The sequence below is a fragment of the Paramisgurnus dabryanus genome, chromosome 11, assembly GCF_030506205.2.
Source record: "Paramisgurnus dabryanus chromosome 11, PD_genome_1.1, whole genome shotgun sequence".
In the NCBI taxonomy this organism is placed as follows: Eukaryota; Metazoa; Chordata; class Actinopteri; order Cypriniformes; family Cobitidae; genus Paramisgurnus; species Paramisgurnus dabryanus.
In genome coordinates, this window is record NC_133347.1 from 20,745,580 (window position 1) to 20,766,146 (window position 20,567).

At 38.2% G+C, this 20,567-nt stretch overlaps 1 protein-coding gene across 4 annotated transcripts in view; it reads left to right on the forward strand.

The window, feature by feature from the left end:
* Positions 1-17,808, forward strand: part of ncor2 (nuclear receptor corepressor 2) — a 120,351-nt gene extending 102,543 nt beyond the window's left edge. For 2 of the 4 annotated variants that reach the window (XM_065247363.1, XM_065247364.1), the window contains 9 exons: positions 419-951; positions 6,879-6,979; positions 7,293-7,507; positions 8,939-9,070; positions 9,156-9,292; positions 9,386-9,439; positions 10,337-10,555; positions 12,321-12,491; positions 14,641-17,808. In XM_065247363.1, coding sequence (XP_065103435.1) covers positions 419-951; positions 6,879-6,979; positions 7,293-7,507; positions 8,939-9,070; positions 9,156-9,292; positions 9,386-9,439; positions 10,337-10,555; positions 12,321-12,491; positions 14,641-14,837 — 1,759 coding nt within the window. In that variant the 3' untranslated portion in view covers positions 14,838-17,808. The remainder of the gene's footprint in view (positions 1-418; positions 952-6,878; positions 6,980-7,292; positions 7,508-8,938; positions 9,071-9,155; positions 9,293-9,385; positions 9,440-10,336; positions 10,556-12,320; positions 12,492-14,640) is intronic. The other 2 variants (XM_065247365.1, XM_065247366.1) reach the window with 1 other exon arrangement.
* The last annotated feature ends 2,759 nt before the right edge of the window (positions 17,809-20,567 follow it).

The window sequence follows — 20,567 nt, forward strand, 5'->3', positions numbered from 1 at the left end:
TACAAAAAGTGCTTGACATGCTAAACATCTAAGTCTCATAGAAATTCCTCTTTTAGAAATGTCAGCCAGAAAACAGCCCAATCTGAAAAACTGATGCTTATGACATCACAGGCATCTCACTGCCCCTCCACTTTAAAATAATTGGCTACATTTTTTGAGTGGCAGCAAAGTCAATCAGTAATGAGATTGCAAGTTAAGCCAGTAGGGGGAGCCAAATAGGTGCAAAACCACTTGTTTAAAATCCCCCACCCTAATAGAGCTATCTGAGTGAGGTTCAGAGGAAGCTTCTTAGGGATTACAGACCCAAACAAAAAATTTTTTGTCTACATGTCACATCACAGAACAAGGATAAATACCCCGTTCAATCATTCTATGTCACCTTTAATGATTCTAAATTGTTTATTGTTGCCTTCCTCAGGCCTCCAGGTTCTGCGCGTTACCAGGGCTTTGGTGGACTTCTCCAAAGGTCTGGTTTACCTGCCGACGTTTACCCAGCTGGTTCAGACCTGAGCACTAAAGACTCTAGTAGAGATGGGGGCAAAAGTCACGGGCGTGGAGGTCTACCCAAACATCAAGACATGTCGGCCTCTTCCAAGTCTGACCACAAGCTGGCCAGCCCTGGTGCAGGCGCGGCATATCCCTCTCCATACAACCAGGCCTCTGGTGGCCATCTTGGGCTCCTTCAGAGTCGTGGGCACCCCTCGCTGGCTTCTGAAAACAACAGCGGCAGCAGCTCCATCCTGTCCCGCGGCGGGGACGGCGTCAGCAGCGCGTCAAGTAGGGAAAAGACTCAAAACAAAGTGATGTCCATACAGGAACACGAGCTTCGAGTACTCGGTAAGACCACCATGACAGCGGCCAACTTCATAAACGCGATAATCATGCATCAAATTTCTTGTGATGCGGCGATGCCAGAGACTGGTGCGCTTGCGGCCAACGGCGCCTGTGATGGTAAGACGCTCTGGGACCTTTGGGCCGTTAACACCACCTTCCCTCCCCTCCCTCTCCTTCCTGTTCTCTACCAAGTCCACCCAATGTCTCTCCATCCCTCCCTGAACCCCTCCCACCCCCCGCCCCACCTTACGTCTGTGGCCTAGTGCACGCTTGTGGTGGTTGGCATTGATCAGAATCAACCCAGTTTCATAAGTGCATTATTTATTTTTGGTTTGGTTCATTTCATTTGTATTTTTTTTTCTTTTTTGAATATGCTTCTGCCTAATGCTTTTATCTTTGATAGCATCTGAAGCATTGCTTAAAGACCACCAAAGGTTTTCCTTCCCTTTTAAGTAACTTTTTTGAAACGTCCAAAATTAACATTTGGAGGGGAGATTCTGCACATTTCAGTCCAAACTTCCACAATTTCAAATATCGAAGCTCTTTAAAACATTTGAGCTTTTGCCCTGTAATGGCCACAGGCGTATGATTTTGATCATTTGCTCTACGCCCTAACGGTCCAGAATGCAGGTCTGGAGACAGCTTCTCTAAACCAGAGAGAGATCCTGAGGTGAACTTTAAGAGTCCATTCATTCAGCCGTGATGTGCTTTCATAACTTCCTTAGCTGCTTGCCTCGTGTGTTCCTCTTTTTCTTCTTCTTTTGCCATTTGGGGAACATTTCATAGCTTTTGGCATTTGCTTCCTGTTTCACTTCCTGTTTTGAAGGGAGGACACTCTGGCGCTATGGCATTGTAATAGATGCATGAAGCAATCAATGAGAGAAAAGCAAGGGATTTTTATTGTGAGTTGTGGTGAGATCTAGGGTAAGGGTGAGATGTACAGTAGGCTATGTGGCTAGAGTTGAATAGCTTGGGTTGCAGGTTGCATCAGTGCTTTTTTTAACATTCGTTTGCTTAGAGCATAATAAACAACTCATGTTTGTTTTGGTGGATAGAAAATCCATATACAGCATAGTAAATGACTGAGATTGACATTAGAGAACAAACACCTTACCAAGGGTAGACCCCATGTTTAATTTAAAGAGCCCCTATTGTGTTGCTAAAAAGAATGTTATTTGGTGTATTTGATGTGATGCAATGTATTCATGCATTTTTTCCACATAATTTTTCACATACCGTACGCTATTGTTGCTCTTCTCTGCCCCGCTTTTCTGAAACGCGCCGATTTTTTTACAAAGCTCTTCATTCTAAAAAGCAAGGTATGCTCTGTTTGGCCAGCTATCTGTGCTTTGTGATAGGCCGAATACCTCCTGGTATTACCGTCTGGCGGAAATGTGACAATCCATATTTGGAAGATTAGCTCTCAATGCAATACTGACAGGAGTTAATATCGACTTTACTACGTTTTCAATATGAGCCGTATCTGATTCAGAAAATGCCCAAATGACCAAGCTGATTGATCAACTTTGCCAGGGTGGCTTAAGCAGAACTTAACAGATTGGTAAAGTAAGGATACTAAAACAAAACCATGTCTGCATTTGTGATCGTAGAAACGACAAACAACAAGCGCTACTATACACTGCTCAAAACTTGCGTTTGAATCATGGTTGGAATCTTCAATAGTAAATATTCTTTAAATGTGAAAACCTAGACTACTTACAAGCTGTGAGTCTGAAGCGGGCAATGTTATGATGATTGTGTATCGAGTCCATGTCAACCAGCTGCGGAAGTAAACTGTTGCCTACAATTCTTGCGTTCATTGTAGTCCAAGATTATATATGTAAGGGATAATCCACGGCTAGCCATGCATTAAAGGGTTTTAATGCACGACGTAGAGGCGAAGAACCACCCGACGCGTAGCGGAGGGTGGTTGTCTCTGCGAAGTGCATTAAAACCCTTTAATGCATGGCTAGCCGTGGATTATCCCGCTTATACCTTGGTTATTTGCCAAGTTAAAGCTGTAAATAATGTTTACAGTGTAATTTTTTAACAGACGGGTAAAAATGACGGTCATTTTCTTAAGTTAAGACTCGCACTCCATCCGCTTTAAATAAAGTAGTGCTGAAATAAAACCTGTGCACTTTAAAGAGAGACGCACTTATGTCTCGCTCGCTCGCTCGCTCTCTCTGCAAGTGTAACTGTGTTACTATGGTTACCAATGTTTATAGTAGCAGAATAATTTCTAACTGTAATCGAACTGACTGGAACTACCTGTGCATTAAACGGTTTTAACGCACACCTTCCAGCCAATCAGAATCAAGTATTTAAACAGACCATGGTATAAATTAAGTTTATTTCGCCATCGTAGACTTTGGGATTTGTAACTTTACTTATCGTTAGCATATAACACACACTTTCACACCAAAAGAAATTTAAAATTATTAAATGGAAAATAGGTGCTCTTTAAACAAACCAAAATGACAAAAAGTTAATATTCATATTGAGATCCTAGGTCATTCTTAAAGAGCACATATTGTAGGGGTGTGCGAAAAAATCGATTCACATTTGAATCGCGATTCAAGTTTTGCCGATTCAGAATCGATTCATAGCATTACAAAAATCGATTCATACATTTTTTTTTATAATGCTGTGTTACAGTATTCCCATAGATGGCGCTGCGTCGTATTCACTCTGACGCCTCCACACTCTTGTCACAGTGTTTCCCACACATTGACTTTACTTGGGCGCGCTGCCCAGTTATATTAACAAGTGCCCAAGTTTATCTGGCATCAAATTTTTATCTATTTTGTTTATCTGTGATGATGACACTGTTTAACAATGACATTTTGTGTGCGACATGATGAGTTCGGTGTATGCGTTCCATGCTCTCTGTTTCTCAATGAATTTGGGATGCGACGCGAACAAGCTCGTGTCACATTGTATCCTTCATGTTTCTGAACTTGAGCAGAGTTTTACCATTAGAGCAGGGGTTTTCAAACTTTTTGTGTGTGTGGACCACTATTTGTAATGAAGAATTTTCGCGGACCACTTCATAATACTTATTATAAAATATGTCTACACAAAGTCCTGAATTAATCTGCACATCTAAATAGTCTTACTAGCACTAAAACTATAACTGGTCATCACATCAGTACAACAGGTTTCTTAACCTTATATCATAATTATTTATATACATATTCTTAGTGTTGGGAAAGTTCACTTTCTACATGAACTAGTTTAGTTCACAGTTCACAAATTTTAAAATGAACTAATTTATAGTTATTTTTTCCCATATTATTTTTTTTAAATGATTGCCATTATAGCCCATATAGAACCACCACAGACAGCAATTATTTAATCAGTTTTAACACTGAAGCTAAATGCGTCAGATTTCATCTTCATGTCCAACTTTAATTCCTTATCCAACCAGGGTTTACATTAGCATTGACTGTCTTTTAATTTTTGTATTTGCTTACACATACCTTGATAGGCTAGCTGGGTGGGGGTCGCACCCCGGGCGAGAAGCATTGTGTGTATGACAACTCGCAGGTATTGCACACCACACGTGCACGTTAAATAGCGTGAGCTTAGTCAAAGTCTATTTCAAGATCCGGAATATGCGTTAGCAGCCTATGTTAATGGTTAACGATTTAGGACAAATATGATGTTATTTAATGTTAAACTATTTGAGTTGCGCGGCAGGAATTTCAGAAGCGTCTGTGTTGTTGTGATGACGCATGCAGCATGACTGGTGAACGCCGAGTGGTGGCGGTGTTGCCAGATTGGGTGTTTTTTTTCCGCTACACATTAAGGCCTGTTTACAGTGTGTTTTAGTCGGGTTTTCGCTTGGAAGAATATACAAATCTGGCACCCTATTGAACAACGTTAAACTGAGAGAGCGTGCCGTTCACAGGCACCGGAATGAATGAGTTCACAGTAACGTTTATTAGGCAGCAGTACACTTTCGCCCAAAATATGAACATATTTAAAATATTAAAATATACATATTTTTATTTTGCCTTTTCACGGACCACCTGCAGTACCCTCACGGACAACTAGTGGTCCGCGGACCACAGTTTGGGAATGGCCGCATTAGAGGACTTCACAGAGCACCCGCGGACCGTATGGTTCCGGGTTTGTATTTTAAATGGTCAGTCGGGTCCGGGTCAGTCAAAGTTAATTACTCCGGGTCCCGAGGCTGATCAATATTGTGTGTAAAACGGAGTCGAACGGAGAATGGCCGTGAGCGCTACCGCGCTAAAGCTCGCGTGCAATTTCAGCGTGCCTGCGGTTTCTATGGCGATAACTGACTCTTTTCTATTATTATTAATAAACCATATCTTTTCTAAAATCTATTGCACTGAACGAGCAAAGCTCAAGCTGACTCAAAATGCAAAGCTGTAATGTAAAGTACCCACTGGGACAGCAAGTAGACTTTTGAATCTGAAATAATGAGTGGATTAAGCTTTTTTTTTATTGGCAAGAAAGAAATAGAAAGAGAGGCACTTTTCCTGCTTCTGCTCTATCTAATAGAAATAATAACCATTATAACACCAGTCACATTTATAATCTATAGACCTGCACTGTCTATCATTAATATACTATATTATTGTATTTAATAGAGTTTGATAAAAGGGGTCATCTAATTGCTTTATAACAGTTTTTATTTTTGCATAAAGACATAAAGTAATATCAAACTACATTTAATTTGTTGTGTTTCTTTTTGTTTAAAATTGCATATCTACTACAATCAGTCACATAGGAAACAGTAAACTACATTTACATACTGTGAATCGTTTTTGAATCGAAAATCGATTTTGAATCGAATCTTGAGCCTAAAAATCGGAATCGAATCGAATCGTGAAATTTCCTGAATCGTGCACCCCTAACATATGGTCTGATTCACGTTTTAAAATTTCTTTTGGTATGTAAGTGTGTGTTAGTACATGTTAATGATATGCAAAAGGTACAAACCCCAAAGTAAACAATGACGCAAGTATCGTCTCCAACGTAAATCTCTTTTCTTGGACTACAATAAACACACGGATTGTAGGCAACAGTTAACTTCACGGGCCTGCCGACGTGGACAAGACCGACATTATCATAATTCCTCCCGCTTGGACTCACAGCCTGTAAATTAACTTCCGTCAGCATTGTATTGTGAGCGAATCTTTTAAACATGGTAAGGAGTGTCACATTTCCAGCTGATTTCAGAGGTATTCAAGCCAATCACAACGTACAGATTAGCTTGCCAATCAGGGACACAGGGATTTTCAAATCTGTGCGTGAGTGAAATCTGGAGCTACAAAAATATACGGTATTTGGAAAATATTGTGCTTTTTTTAACCAATAACCACACAAACATTATATTATACTAAATACACACAAAATCTTAACACAAAAATGTTTGATGAGCTTTTAATTGGATGAGTAGGAAGAAGCAGGAAGTATTTAGTATTGCATCTCAGGTGGCACCTCATATAGTTGGTTAGAGCCTTAAGTCTGGCTCCATTATAGCATCTGCAATATAAAACAGTTATGATTTTGGTCAATCACTGCATAATTCTCATGTTTAAATACTTTAGGTTTTTTTAAATATCAAAAATAAACAAACTTCTGACTTGTAATGTACAGTGTGGAGATGATGGATTTTTCTGTTTTAAAATCTCCTGCTATTGATAAAAGAAAAGTGCTACTAAGTCCTTATCATTGTGTTTCAGGTGTAACTGTCTCTTCTGCCTTCACAGCTTATTTTAAACATGCATTCTGCTTTTGTTTTTCATTCTCTTTCTGTTAAGAGCATTTCTGCTGTGCTTTACACTTTATAGAAGCGAGATGCCTACATAATGTCGTCTTGATCTCTGAACACATGCGAGCGAGTCATTGAGTATTCCCAGAGCCTGTTTGTGACTGCACTGCTTACACTCGTGTCTCTAATTTTACACTTGTGGTGCTCAGCACAATACTAAGCAGTATTCTTGTGGGTTTCTATACATGTACATGTGCTAACAATGTGTGTGTTTGTGTGTCCCTCCCCTCTGCAGCTCGATATGGGTCTGAGGACAGACTTTCTCCTGGACAGCAGTCACCGTCACCCGCTGTTAAGGGCTCACAGAGGGTGGTCACGCTCGCCCAGCACATCAGCGTAAGTCTGGGAAATGAAAATATGTCAGATGGATTATAGAGAATTTGTTTCTATGGCAGTGGGATTAGTTACTGTAAATGTTAGTAAATCAATCTCAATGATGTCACAGTGGTCTGGATACACCCCAGTCATTGAAAGTCACTAAAATGTTTCCTCTAGATGTCTTTGTCAGCTAGTTTATACTGTAGATGATGATTTGAACAGTGTTGCAGTTTCTAACATAGATAATTTGACTCTCGTTTGGCAGTGGGTAGATTATTTTTTGGAGCCTGTATGTACACCTGTCCCCTAAATGAATGTTTCCTCTCTACAGGAGGTGATTACTAAAGACTACACACGTCAGTCGCAGCAAGGGCAGATCGGAGGTCAGTCACTGGGTTCCTCAGTCTTCGGGTACCACAGTTCCCCGGTGCTGGATTTCACACGTCCACCTAGTGCACCTCAGGCTCAGACCCCTACAGAGCCGAATCCCAACGCTCGCTACACCCCAGAGGGCTCTGCTGCTGAGAGGGAAAGAGGGAGAGACAGGTAAAGAGGGAGACAACAATGTTGTCCACAGTTAAAATGACTGCTAACAACTTAACTTATGTTATGTGATGTATTTCAGTGTCAAACAATAGCAGTTTTTATTGGATCTTAAAAATTGGTTATTATTATGTCAGTAGAAATTGGATGAGGCACTCATTAAATTCTAATGAAAGATTACAAAGAATAACATGCATTGATAAATCTTTTAGCTGGGACTTTTATTAAGCAAGTAAATCCAGTCAATTTTGTGTTTTAAAAAATGTGAACCTAAACCACAAAACCAGTCATAAGTAGCACAAGTATTTTGTAGCAATAGCCAACAATACATTTGTTTGGGTCAAACAATTTTTTTTTATTCCAAAAATCATCATTATATTAAGAAAAGATAATGTTTTATAAAGATATTTTGTAAATGTCCTACCATATATATATCGATAATGTATTTAGGTCAGTGACAAAAACGGTTTGGCAAGATAAGAAATTCAATTTAAAAAAAGCATGCATCAGGTTTATTTCAATGCACAGTGTATTTATGTTAATTTTATGCAATAAAAAATTACATTTGCACCATTTTTATGAAAGTTAAGACTGAAAGGACCTGAAAATGTCAAATGGTGTAACCGCCAAATGCACCAAAGAATGAGAAATATTAAATATTTTACCCACCTTGATGGCATGTAAGCGTAATTCAATTCAATTTTATTTATATAGCGCTTTTCACAATTGTTAATTGTTGCAAAGCAGCTTTACATGAGTAGATGTAGAGGAGAACACAGAAAATCAATAGATAATATAAGAAGTAGAATATAACAGCTAAGGTTAAACCGTACATACACAAACACACACACATATATATGTACATATGCTGAAAACAGCTCTGTTTTCTAAATAATCTTTGACAAATTATGTAAAAATGTATTTATTTAAAAAAATTCATATTACACTAAACTAAATGATTATATTTTATTCCACATTTTTTATGAATATTTAATTTAAAAAGTACTAGTTACACCAATTGACACAGACTGTTTACAACACATTGACATTTTTTAAATTATCCCCAAATATTCTTTCAAAATAAAATAAAACCAGAAATTTTAGAGTTGGTTCTCAAAAAAGAGAATGTATGCAAGTAATCTGAAAGAATCAGAATTTTTTTTTAACTCTTACATTTAATTTATCCATTTATCCATCACGTCATTGACCCATTTATTACAAATCATTATCGATGTAAAAAAAATTGACCCTTATGACTGGTTATGTGTCACAAATAGTTTGGAAAAAATGAAAAATTATCGTCACTGTGGTGAAATTTTTCACTTTGTGGTCTGGTTTTATTCCATGCATTAATATGTAAGGGCAAGCTTTTGTGTGGATTTTCGTATGTTACTTTATTTAGTGTTGCTGTACAGTTATGTATTTGTTTTGCAGGTCTCCTCCCCAAAGTAAAAACTCTCCTGCGAGTCTGTCTGCTGATGGTATCGAACCAGTCTCACCACCTGGGGCTGTTTCAGAGCCGGAGACACCCAGTGCTGCCTACCCGAACGAACAAGCAGAACAGGGGTATGCAAACATACAAACACATACACAAACAAATTAAAATATACCATCAGTTGGTTTATTCATTCTCTTTATCTTTCTTTTGCAGCATGGGATCTCGTTCTCCTGCCAGTAGCACTCAACCACCAGCTTTCTTCAGTAAACTGACCGAGAGCAACTCTGCCATCGTCAAGAGCAAGAAGGAAATGATAAAAAAGATGGTGGTCGGCACAGAGGCTGAATTCAGTGAGTTTATGCATGTTTAAATTGGTGTGAAACATAAGTTATTGGTTGCTGTCTGGGAAGTCTTATATGTGTCCTTTTCTCTCTCCCTAATAGATCAGGGTCAACCTGGAACAGAAATTTTCAACATGCCTGCGTCTACGAATGCAGGTGAAAAGCTTCACCAGATTGTTGCATTCAGTCTGTTTTCATTTTTTTATCCTTTATACACATAAAATCAAACCATTTTAGACTTAACTGGTGTGCTTCCTATGGTCCACACATACTGATTTAATGTATAGCTTTAAAGATACACTCCACTTTTTTGAAAATAGGCTCATTTTCCAGCTCCCCTGGAGTTAAACATTTGATTTTTACCATTTTGGAATTCATTTAGCTGATCTCTGGGTCTGGCAGTACCACTTTTAGCATAGCTAGCATAATCCATTAAATCTGATTAGACCATTAGCATCGCGCTCAAAAAGTAACCAAAGCGTTCTGATATATTTTCTTTTTTTACCATTTTTCCTACTTGGTAATTTTCAATAGCAGGGGACTATTTTTGGCCACTGCAAAATATCATTGCGCCTGCTGCAGCCATGTTACGGCAGCAAAGTCCTTGATTACTTCGCCGAAATGAGAGTATAGTTCCTAGCCGTATCAGACTTTTAATTTTCTGTCGGTCTTGGTACACGATGTAACTACAGAAGAATCAAGTTTTAAATAGGAAAAATATTGGTTATTTTTAAGCGTGATGCTAATGGTCTAATCAGATATAATGGATTATGCTTAGCTATGCTAAAAGTGGTACCACCAGACCCGGAGATCGAATGATGGATTTCATAACGTTAAAAAACAAATGTTTAACTCTAGGGCAGCTGGAAAATTAGCCTATTTTCAAAAAAAAGTGATGTGTCCCTTAAATGCACCGTAAGTTGCTTTGGATAAAAGTATCTGCCAAATGCACTCGGCATGTGCTTAGACACATTTCCCAACATTTGTGAGTTTAGCAAAAGTCTCACTGTGTCAGAAAAGCTGTTGTTTTAAAATGAGCACTCTTTCTTTCAGGACCTGTGAACGTGCGCAGTCACCCACCACCAGAGACAAGTGGTAATACTATAGGTTTGGAAGCCATCATCAGAAAAGCACTGATGGGAAATTTAGAAGAACAGATGGACGAACGCTCGTCTTCAGGCTCCTTAAACTCAGTTGGTGTTGGCATGCCAGCTGCTGCCATGCAGTCTGGATCAGCTGATGGCCGCTCTGAAGACCCTTATTCCCTGTCAGGTGGGCCAAACAAATTCACCTCATAATAACACCTACCTTCAAGTTTTTTTTTTCTTTTAAACCTTTTAAGCCGAAAAGTCTTTGTTTACAAACTATTAATTTTACAATGTATCATATTTATGAAGAAGGGTATTAAACTTTTTTTTTTTTTGGTTTATTTGTCATTTCAAAGTGCTGTTTCATGAAATAAATGCTCTAGCAAAATTAATAATATATTTAATGCAACAAGGTCATATCTGAATTGTTCATTCATAAAATGACATCATACCTTTATTATGAAACAGCATGTACATAGTAACTCCAGACTCACGCTGCTCCATGCCAAACATTCACAATATAACAACCACTTGCAGTTTTTGTCCACAAACATATTACATATGAGAAATATTGATATTCCATCAGACTTTGTATAAAATAATCCTCAATTCATATTGTTTTTCAATAATTGTGCACGCAGCGAGATTCTACTATGGAGAAGGCATAACGTTACGTGATCAGGGCAGATTTAAATTCTTTCGTTTTCAGCCGTCTCCATCTTTCAAAGACATCTCCTATGCAAATCCTTGTTTTATTTCAGACTTTGTCACAAAGTATTTCGGATTCATAACATTAGACATTTTTTTATCCGACACGTTCGTAGCTGCAGCTGTGGTAACTAGAGCAGAGTTGGCAACCTGTATGCCGAAACACTACTGACTTCGTGATTGTTAGATAGAAGAAGGGTGGCGCATCAGACCAAAACACTACATGACAACATAAACATCAGTTGAGGGCTGCAACTCCACATTTTAAATGACAATATCCTGGCCGGACCACATGATTTCTTAATGTCTAGTGGCATATCAGGGCCATTTTATGATTAATTGGTATACATTTCTTACATACTGTTCCTTTAACGCTTGTGATGATGTTTGCATTAAGCAAACCTGACATTGTAAGGACCAATTAAATAACTATAATCTTATTTCACAAATAAAGAAAGGGTGGCATCATGAGGCGTTACTGGAGGTTGCGTGTCAGCTTGGGTTTATTCCAAATGCCCATTTGTGTAGCTTTTGTATAGATTGACTTTGGTATAGATTAACCAGTTCTTGGCATAAATAAAGCCATGGATGCTTTAATGACATTTATAAATATACACAAAAACAAAAATTGCCTTTAGCAATAATTGGGGTTCATAAAAACGCAACTGAAGTTAATGCAGGTTCTTGCCATCAAATAGATAATGTGTATGTGAAGTGCAGTGTCATTTAACTCTTTCGCCGCCAGCATTTTTCATGATTTTCACAAAATTTTAATGCCTTCCAGAAAATGCTCCTTTTTAAATATATAAACATACAATATATGAAATAAAAGAACAGACCCTCTGCTTTCAACCAAAAAACCCCGATTCATCCTACCTTCATGTGTTCTGTTTTTATCACCTCTGAAATATGTGTAGGTTTCATCAAAAACACAAAATTTTGAGCAAAAAGCTGAGATAATTCCATATTTGTGAAGGACTTTTGATAGAGATCAGATGCAGAGCGATCTTTAAAACATACACAGACATACAGCTGTTTGCCCTAGGGCAAAACTTCAGGTTTTTAAAAGTTGCGGAAGATTGGTGGATAATAGCGGTATTGCAGATTGACAAGATAACTCGTCAATGGCGGGGAGTTAACCAGTGATCAATATTTGAAACCACACATCACTTGACAGCACCAAAGTGCATCACAAATCAGTGGCGGTGACAGTGAATAATGGCGTCTGTTTGTGTTTTTAGGGAAATCCAAAGGAAACGGGCGCTCTAATGGCCGCAAGACAAAGTCACCCGGACCTGGTCTATCTGGAGGTGAGAGACCGTCCTCTGTGTCCTCTGTCCACTCCGAGGGAGACTGCAACCGTCACACCCCACTCACCAATAGAGTGTGGGAGGACAGACCCTCATCTACAGGTACACATCACATAGCTCAGCAAAACAGTTCACCTTTAATTGACTGTCCTGAAATGCAATGTAACGACTATTATGTATCAAATTAAATTTGGTGATTAGATAATTTTTGGTTACATTTGGTTTTTTCTTTGGTTATTTTTTTATCCATGACATTGAGTACCAAATTATTCAAATACTTAAAGGAAAACACCACCGTTTTTCAATATTTTACTATGTTCTTACCTCAACTTAGACAAATTAATACATACCTATCTTTTTTCAATGTGTGCACTAATTCTTTGTGCAGCATGTCGTGAATGTGTTAGCATTTAGCCTAGCCCCATTCATTCATTAGGATCCAAACAGGGATGAATTTAGAAGCCACCAAACACTTCCATGCTTTCCCTATTTAAAGACTGTTACATGAGTAGTTACATGAGTAAGTATGGTGTGGCACAAAGTAAAACGAACTATATTGTATGGTGCAGTAATATTGACAGACGTTTGAGTGAGAGGGGAAGTAGTCAAGAGTGATGATGTTACAGCACACCAAGGTCAAAGTGCTGCAAACTAAGTGCTCTTCCCCCATACAATATAGTTTGCATTTTTTATCCACTTGCAAATCGCCATGTTTTATTTTGTGCCACTGTACTTAACTTGTGTAACTACTCAAGTAACAGTCTTTAAATGGGGAAAACATGGAAGTGTTTGGTGGCTTCTAAATTCATCCCTGTTTGGATCCTAAGGAATTAATGGGGCTAGGCTAAATGCTAACACATTCACAACGCGCTGTACAAAGATAAAGTGCACGAATTGAAAAAAGATTGGTACATATTAATTTGTCTAAGTTGAGGGAAGAACAAAGTAAAATATTAAAAAACTGTGGTGTTTTCCTTTAAAAATTAAATCATGAAACCAAATGTATTAAAAAAATATAATCACCAAATTTAATTTGATGCATAATTATCAAAAAAAAATATATATATATTAGGGCTGTCACTTTTGTGAAAAAATCATTTTCGATTTTTAATATATAAGTGTTCATTGAATCGATTGTAAAATCGATTTTCCATGTCTAAAAAAGACGTTTCCATTTTCAACGCCAAATAACAGACAAATGTAAAGAGAGCGCCTGAAACGCACAAGTCAGCATTATTTCTTATTCATTGTCATTAAGTTTCGTGCAGAATAAAAAACAGCAACAGTAGTGCAACATTCTCTAAAAAAATATGCAGAGTGGACTGCTGCCATAAATGAAAAACATTACTGCAGGCTTCAACCGGCTGCTTTTATGATTTAGGCAATTCAAAAATTATTTTAAATAATGATTCGATCCATTTCAAACAACTGTTCAAAAATGAAACTTTAAATAGACTTACTTGAAGTTGAGAACATGCTGTGTATTTTTTATTAAACGTAACCGACACTTAGGCGGCACTAGGCAGGCATAATGAAATGCGCAAAAAGACTAGGGCCATTACAAATTATTGGTCAGGAAAACAAGTCGATCAACATTTTAGGGGTCAAGAGCAGAGCGCTTTTCATTCACTATATGTCCATCTGTTGAGAAGACGCACTCCGACCGCACTGATGTCCCAGGGAAACTCGGGTACTAAACTCGTTGCCAGTTGCGTATTTCGTACTGCCAATCTTCCATCACAAAAGCGGGTCGCTGTCAGCTCGCAAGGGTGGCTCCTTGTCATAACTTATCATCTCCTGTAAGGTCACAATTACGACGCTCTCTCGTGTTGCACAGGTTTATTGACGTTGTCCTCCATTTTCTTTGCAAAACACTAGATGCAGCGATTGAAAGCGTGAAACTATAGGTGCGTAAAATTGCTGGGTATTTTCTGTCTAGCTTTCGCACACCTACTGCACTTTCGGAATTCTTTATTTTCTTTTTCTGCTTGTTTGTGAGTTTTGTTACATCTATATTTTTAACAGTTTAATTCTTTTAAAATTAATAGTGTACATATTTGTTTAAAATCGATTGCCTATTTTCGTTTTCGAAACTTTTTTTGGTTGGTCCGATCGATTGTGCAATCGATTTTCGAACGAAAAGTGACAGCCCTAATATATATATATATTGAAAAAAGTAGGAAAATTGATCACCCATTAACACCAGTCTGCATACATCCTTGTTTACCTCCTAATCATCTCTTCTCCACAGGCCCCACTCCATTCCCCTGTAACCCCCTGACCATGCAGATGCGTCTCCCCAGCGGGATGATGTCAGGGCCTTCTCCGTCCCCCACGCAGACGGGAGCATCGGCGCCCACGCAGGGCCAGACTCAACCCCGCACCTGGGAGGAAGAACCCAAGCCTCTGCTCTGTTCCCAATACGAGACTCTGTCAGACAGCGAGTGAACGCACGCACCATGTACACTAGAGCGACTGAACGTGTGCTGCTCTATGAACAAAAACCTGTTCATGTAAACTGGGATGTTCACGAACTGACTCAAACATGCTTAGGGGAACATGCATCAGCGTTAAATCACATCATGGATACATATTGACATCCCTATCCGATACCTCTACACACATTCATGCATGCGCATACAAAGACACTCATCACACTCTCATAATCGACCCTCCTAGCCAGGGCTGTCGTGTAAAGACTCGGGAGAACTTCCTCTATTGGTCACGCCCCCAAGTGATGGCCCTGCCCCAGCACACTCGCAGCTAGTAAAAGTACTGTGCTCGACATGTGTGTTGATGTGTCTGTGTGTGTGCGCGTGTTTGTGAATGTGCACACACATATTACCGTGTGCCATCACTCCAGGACTACTTGTAGGAAAAATCACTTTTTAGTCATTTTTTTAAATATACTATTAGTGTCGTCTTGCTGGCCTTATCAGAGTTTACTCATGGACTCATTCATTGCGTTTTGGAGCATTCCTCATTAGACTGCTCAGGACACACACACACACACTCTTATACTGTAACACAACTGCATTTTTTTGGTGTGTGTGCAGCTTATTGCAAAGGCTGGATGAATGAGATATACGAGAACCACACACTCTTGTTAGTTCTCATGTGCAGGTGAATCTACAACCCCTCTTTCTAACATTGGCTTCTGGGTGGGGTCTTGTGTTGTTGAAAAGACCACAATATTAAGATCTGATGCTTTTGGGGTCACTCATCTAAGCGTGTGCACACCTGTGATGACAAAATGAAACGATTTGTGGTCTGAGAGAAACCGGTTCACCGATCCTTGTGCTAAACAATGCTGGGAATGTTTAATTTCATCTCATCGTTTAACATTCTGTCTTTATATCTTGCAGAGAGTTTACATGGAAGGCCATATCATTGGTTTACAGGGTACACATACAGTTAACTTGTTGACATCATATTTTCATTTTTTTACTGTAGATTATTAAAGATCCTGGCACTAGCTGACCAATAATTCAATTTCTTTTCTGTTATCTCCATTGTTGATGGGAGATTTTTTGTTGAGCAAAGTAAAAGTTCGCTCTTTTTCTTTTTTTAAATGTACAATAATCTTGTTTGAATATGTTATTTTGGTCTTTTTTATGTAATGAGTTAAGCACTTAGCGAGCAAGTTCTTGTTGCTTTTTACACAGCATTTATTTTCTTATACAGTATTTTGTTCATTTGTTTTTCTGTCACCAACGTATGAAGCGCTTCACTCTCTGGGGACAATCGCATGCAGAGAGTCGAGCGAGAAGACGTGTTTTTAGGAGAAGCTGCTTTATATTGATTTTCCTTCATGTCCCAGCAAACCTTCTCTCACATCTATTACCGGTTAAAGAGAAAAAGCCATGCTGCCTGACCACTTCTCTTACGTGACACATTTAGAGCTGCTTTGGTTTTGTTCTGTGTGGTTGAAGCAAGGTTTGGGTGCGCGAAAATTCCCGGGGGTTGGTTTTTCCATGGGCTTATTTAGGGAGATATAATTCTGCGTTTATATCTCCTCTTTACATAGATGAATAGATTAAAGAGGCGGTGACCTCATGTAAACTGTATTCCCTCCCGTTGTACAGTTTTAAAAGTAATTCTAGTATTAAGTGCCATGTATTTGACATTTCTGAAGTTAAAACTACCAAGTTGACTACGCACAACTTTTTTTATCCATGTAATTTTTTTTGTTTTCTCCTTGTTATGTCAAGGTTGTACAATTTGTCACAGACACAAGTGGTGAAGGAGTATTTTACAATGAACGCGTGTCTTCACTAAACGCAGACTCTCCTTTGAAAAACGGCTCGGATTTTCCTTCCATCTCTACTAATTGTTTTGCATGCATGTTAGATATAATGAAATGTTTTAATTCGTATTGTTTGACTTTTATTTGTCACTCGGTTTTAATATGAAAGTTATCTTTAACAGTTTAAACTGCAATATTCATTGTATTCTCCAGGCTTGGACGCTGGGGATGTTTGGAAAGATATTTAAAAAAGATTAAATGTCAGCGGTGGGTTTTATCCGGTTTTGGGGTATTTTCCGGTTTGATGTTCGAGGACGGTTTTAGTGTACTACCTAGTGTTGTTTGTAAAATGGGGCTTATTTTCAGTCGATTCGATCTCATCAAGAATTTGATTCTCATACAGGGTGTGCAAAAACTTGCTTTAGTTTAACCGTAACATTTACAGAAGCATTAATGATGCTCTGATTTTAGATTCATTTTCAGACATATCGCTCTGGACTAGGGTTGCAAAATTCAGGGAACTTTGGAAACTTTTCATGGAAATTTCATGGAATACTGTATAGGGAATTGTGGCACATGGGTGAAGATAAGTCAGATGTCGAGTGATAGTATATCATTCCCGAAGTTCCCGAGCTTTGCAACCCTACTCCGGACAGTATTGTATTTAGTGGAAAGTCACTCTAAAATCAATTGTTTTCTATTTTGAGCCCTGCCCCTTTTCTTTCTTATATTTTGACTGTTTGTTTGATTTGTGGTCAGATGCCCTTTTACTGAGGACAGTGTTGCACTTTCCTTAGCTATTCATTTGTAATCATTAAACGGTAATGAAGCTGAATATTCAAATGAATGAAGAGGAGAGAGCTGATGTAACAATGGGTAACAGTAGTCCCTCGTAGGAATGGTAAAATTAAGTACATGTTGGGGTGGCATCTGTTTTGTACAACCTTTTTGTGCATATGTTTTTCTTTTTTTATTAAGACCCACTGTATTATAGCAAGGAGTGTAAATAGACCTAAAGGCTGTACATATTTATGTGATTTGCTGCAAGACTGATAATCACACTGTTGTATTTCAACATGGCCACCAGCAAGCTTTGTGGATAGCAGTGTAAAAATTGAACAGAAAAAAACAGACACTGCCTTAATGTTTAAATAAAAAGCTTATTGCCATTGATCTGCTGTCTGTTTTTTGTCATACCACTGTATAGAGAGATTAAAATTATTAAAGTGTATAGGAACGGTAACCTTTGGGTATTATAAGAAGTGTTGAGGTCAAGGGTAAACTGTTAGACAATAAAATTGCCAGGATTTTAATGTGTACGTTTTTGGCACAAATATGCATATTTTAGGACTAGATAAAAACGTCTGCTCTGCAACCTAGTCCTCACAGTTACTGTTTGAAATGACATACGTTGATCAGTAGGGGTCGCTGCACACTACCATTTGACTTCTGCTTTCAGTAAATGGGTAACACTTTACAATAAGGTTCATTAGTTGACATTTGTTAATGTATTACCTTACATTAACAAACCACGAGCAATACGTTTGTTACAGTATTTATTCATCTTTGTTAATGTTAGTTAATAGAAATAAAGCTTTTAATTGTTTGTTCATGTTAGTTCACAGTGCATTAACTAACGTTAACAAGATTTTAATAAAGTATTAGTAATTATTGAAATTAACATGAACTGCATTTATTAATCTTTGTTATTAGTTCATGTTAACTAATGTAGTTAACTAATGAACCTTACCGAAAAATCGTGTGATGCTCTGTTAGACCTGAAGCAGTTTATGTGGAAGTGTATTATATAGAAAAAGTGGGATTCACAATAAATGGTCCCCACGAGTACTGTAGTATACTTTAGTATTAAAGTATATGCTTAGTATAGTAAACCGTAGTAAAAATCCCAGAAACTAGTGTTAATGTATACTACAATAAAAAAGTGTAATTTATAATACTACAATTTGAAGTAACTTATAATTATTATAATAGTAATAGTATTATAATAAATACTAAGGTATACTACAGTTTTTTTTGCTGTAAGTTAAAGTTTCCTGAAACAAGTGAACACAATCACGTGCTCTTAAAACTCCACGTGGGATTGATGCCTGAAAGTAGGATATTATTCCTTAAACAAAAAAATTTAGACCTAAAACAAACAAAATCGACATTAAATTTTAAAGCGTTAAAAAACGACCGGAAGTGACGTATCTGATTGGTAGATTTCACTCGGTGAGGAAAACTCTTGGAACCAATAACGAGAGCTTACACTGCACACAATTTTGTTATCGCAGCTAATAAAAGCAAGTTAACCAAAATAAGACTGACAAGAATTCAGCATTTGAATATCTGAAATATCTGAAATTCACAGGTAAATTAACGACCGTCACATCATAATGTTGTAATGCTGAAATGTGATTGAACTGCACTGATATTGTGCTACAGATGTCATATTCCTTTTGTAAAATGGATACAATAGATACAAGTCTGAAGTTAGCCTACAGACTTGTGGATAAGGTGCGTTTGACACTGCACACACCGATTGGCGTGTGACACCGCGAGAGCGAGTCGAAGTCTTACAAAACGGTCTGCCTTGGTATTCCGCTCGCGGTACTTTGATGTCAAATGCCGGTCGGTCTGCGCCGCGTTAAGTCAAACACCTACAGTTGCGATCTTGATCTTTCCACCTGAATAGAAATACAATTGCTACAACAATTGAATTCACCTTACATAAAATCTGAGCACCTGTTTCATTGATAAAAACAACGTTATTTTGTGTATTGGTATACAATGTGTTTGCATTGTTTATGGTTAAAAAAACAATTATTTTCCACATACCGTAAATTTTTGTAGCTTCGGATATATCCTTGTCTTCCTGAAACGCACAAATTTTTTACAAAGCTCATCAATCTAAAAAGCTCTGTGTCCCTGATTGGTCAGCTAATCTATACGTTGTGATTGGCTTGAAATACCTCTGACATCAGCTGGAAATAGGACGCTTCTTACCGTGTTTGAAAGATTTGCTCACTCACAATGCAATGCTAACAGGGGTTAAAGGACAAGTTCGGTATTTTAGACTTAAAGCCCTGTTTTCAGATTGTTTATGGTGAAATAGAACGGTTTTGACTGAAATTTCGACATTTTCGGCTGCCCTGAGAATTTTCGCGTGTTTGTGTTTCAGCTCAGACCTCTATAATGGATTTAATGGTGCACTGGAACAATCCTTCCTAAAATGCATTAAACTTTCGTTTACAAAGACGTGAAACTCACCGAGTGGTCAGGGGTGTTCACTGGTATGCTCACACAAAAATCGCTCCAAAAGACGCATTCCAACAGGTTTTATCGTAGTTTTTACCAGCCCCATGGACTTGTATTAGATGTCCTGTGAGGTACGGTATTACTCCGCGCCGGGAACTTTGTTTCTATTCTTGCAATAGGCAAAGGCGGATTAGCGCCACCACCTGGGCTGGAGTGTTTATTATTCAAGCTCTAAGCGGAAGAATGTACGGGTGTGAGGCGTTTGGAAAAATAGGTCCACAAGTTAACAACGAATGCTAAAACAGCTGTTGGAAAGCATCTTTTGCAGCGATTTTTGTGTGAGCATATCAGTGAACACCCCTGACCACTCGGTGAGTTTCACGTCTTTGTAAACGAAAGTTTAATGCATTTTAGGAAGGATTGTTCCAGTGCACCATTAAACCCATTGCAGAGGTCTGAGCTGAAACACAAACACGCGAAAATGTAACAAAAAATGTTTTATGGTCTAAAACGCTTCAATTCGCTTAGAGCACCTTTAACTTACAGGCTGAGTTTGAAGTGGGAGGAATTATGATAATGACTGTCGTGTCCATGTTAACAGGCCCAGGAAGTAAACGGTTGCCTACATGCGTGTGTTTGTTGTAGTCCAAGAAAAGAGATTTATGTTGGAGACG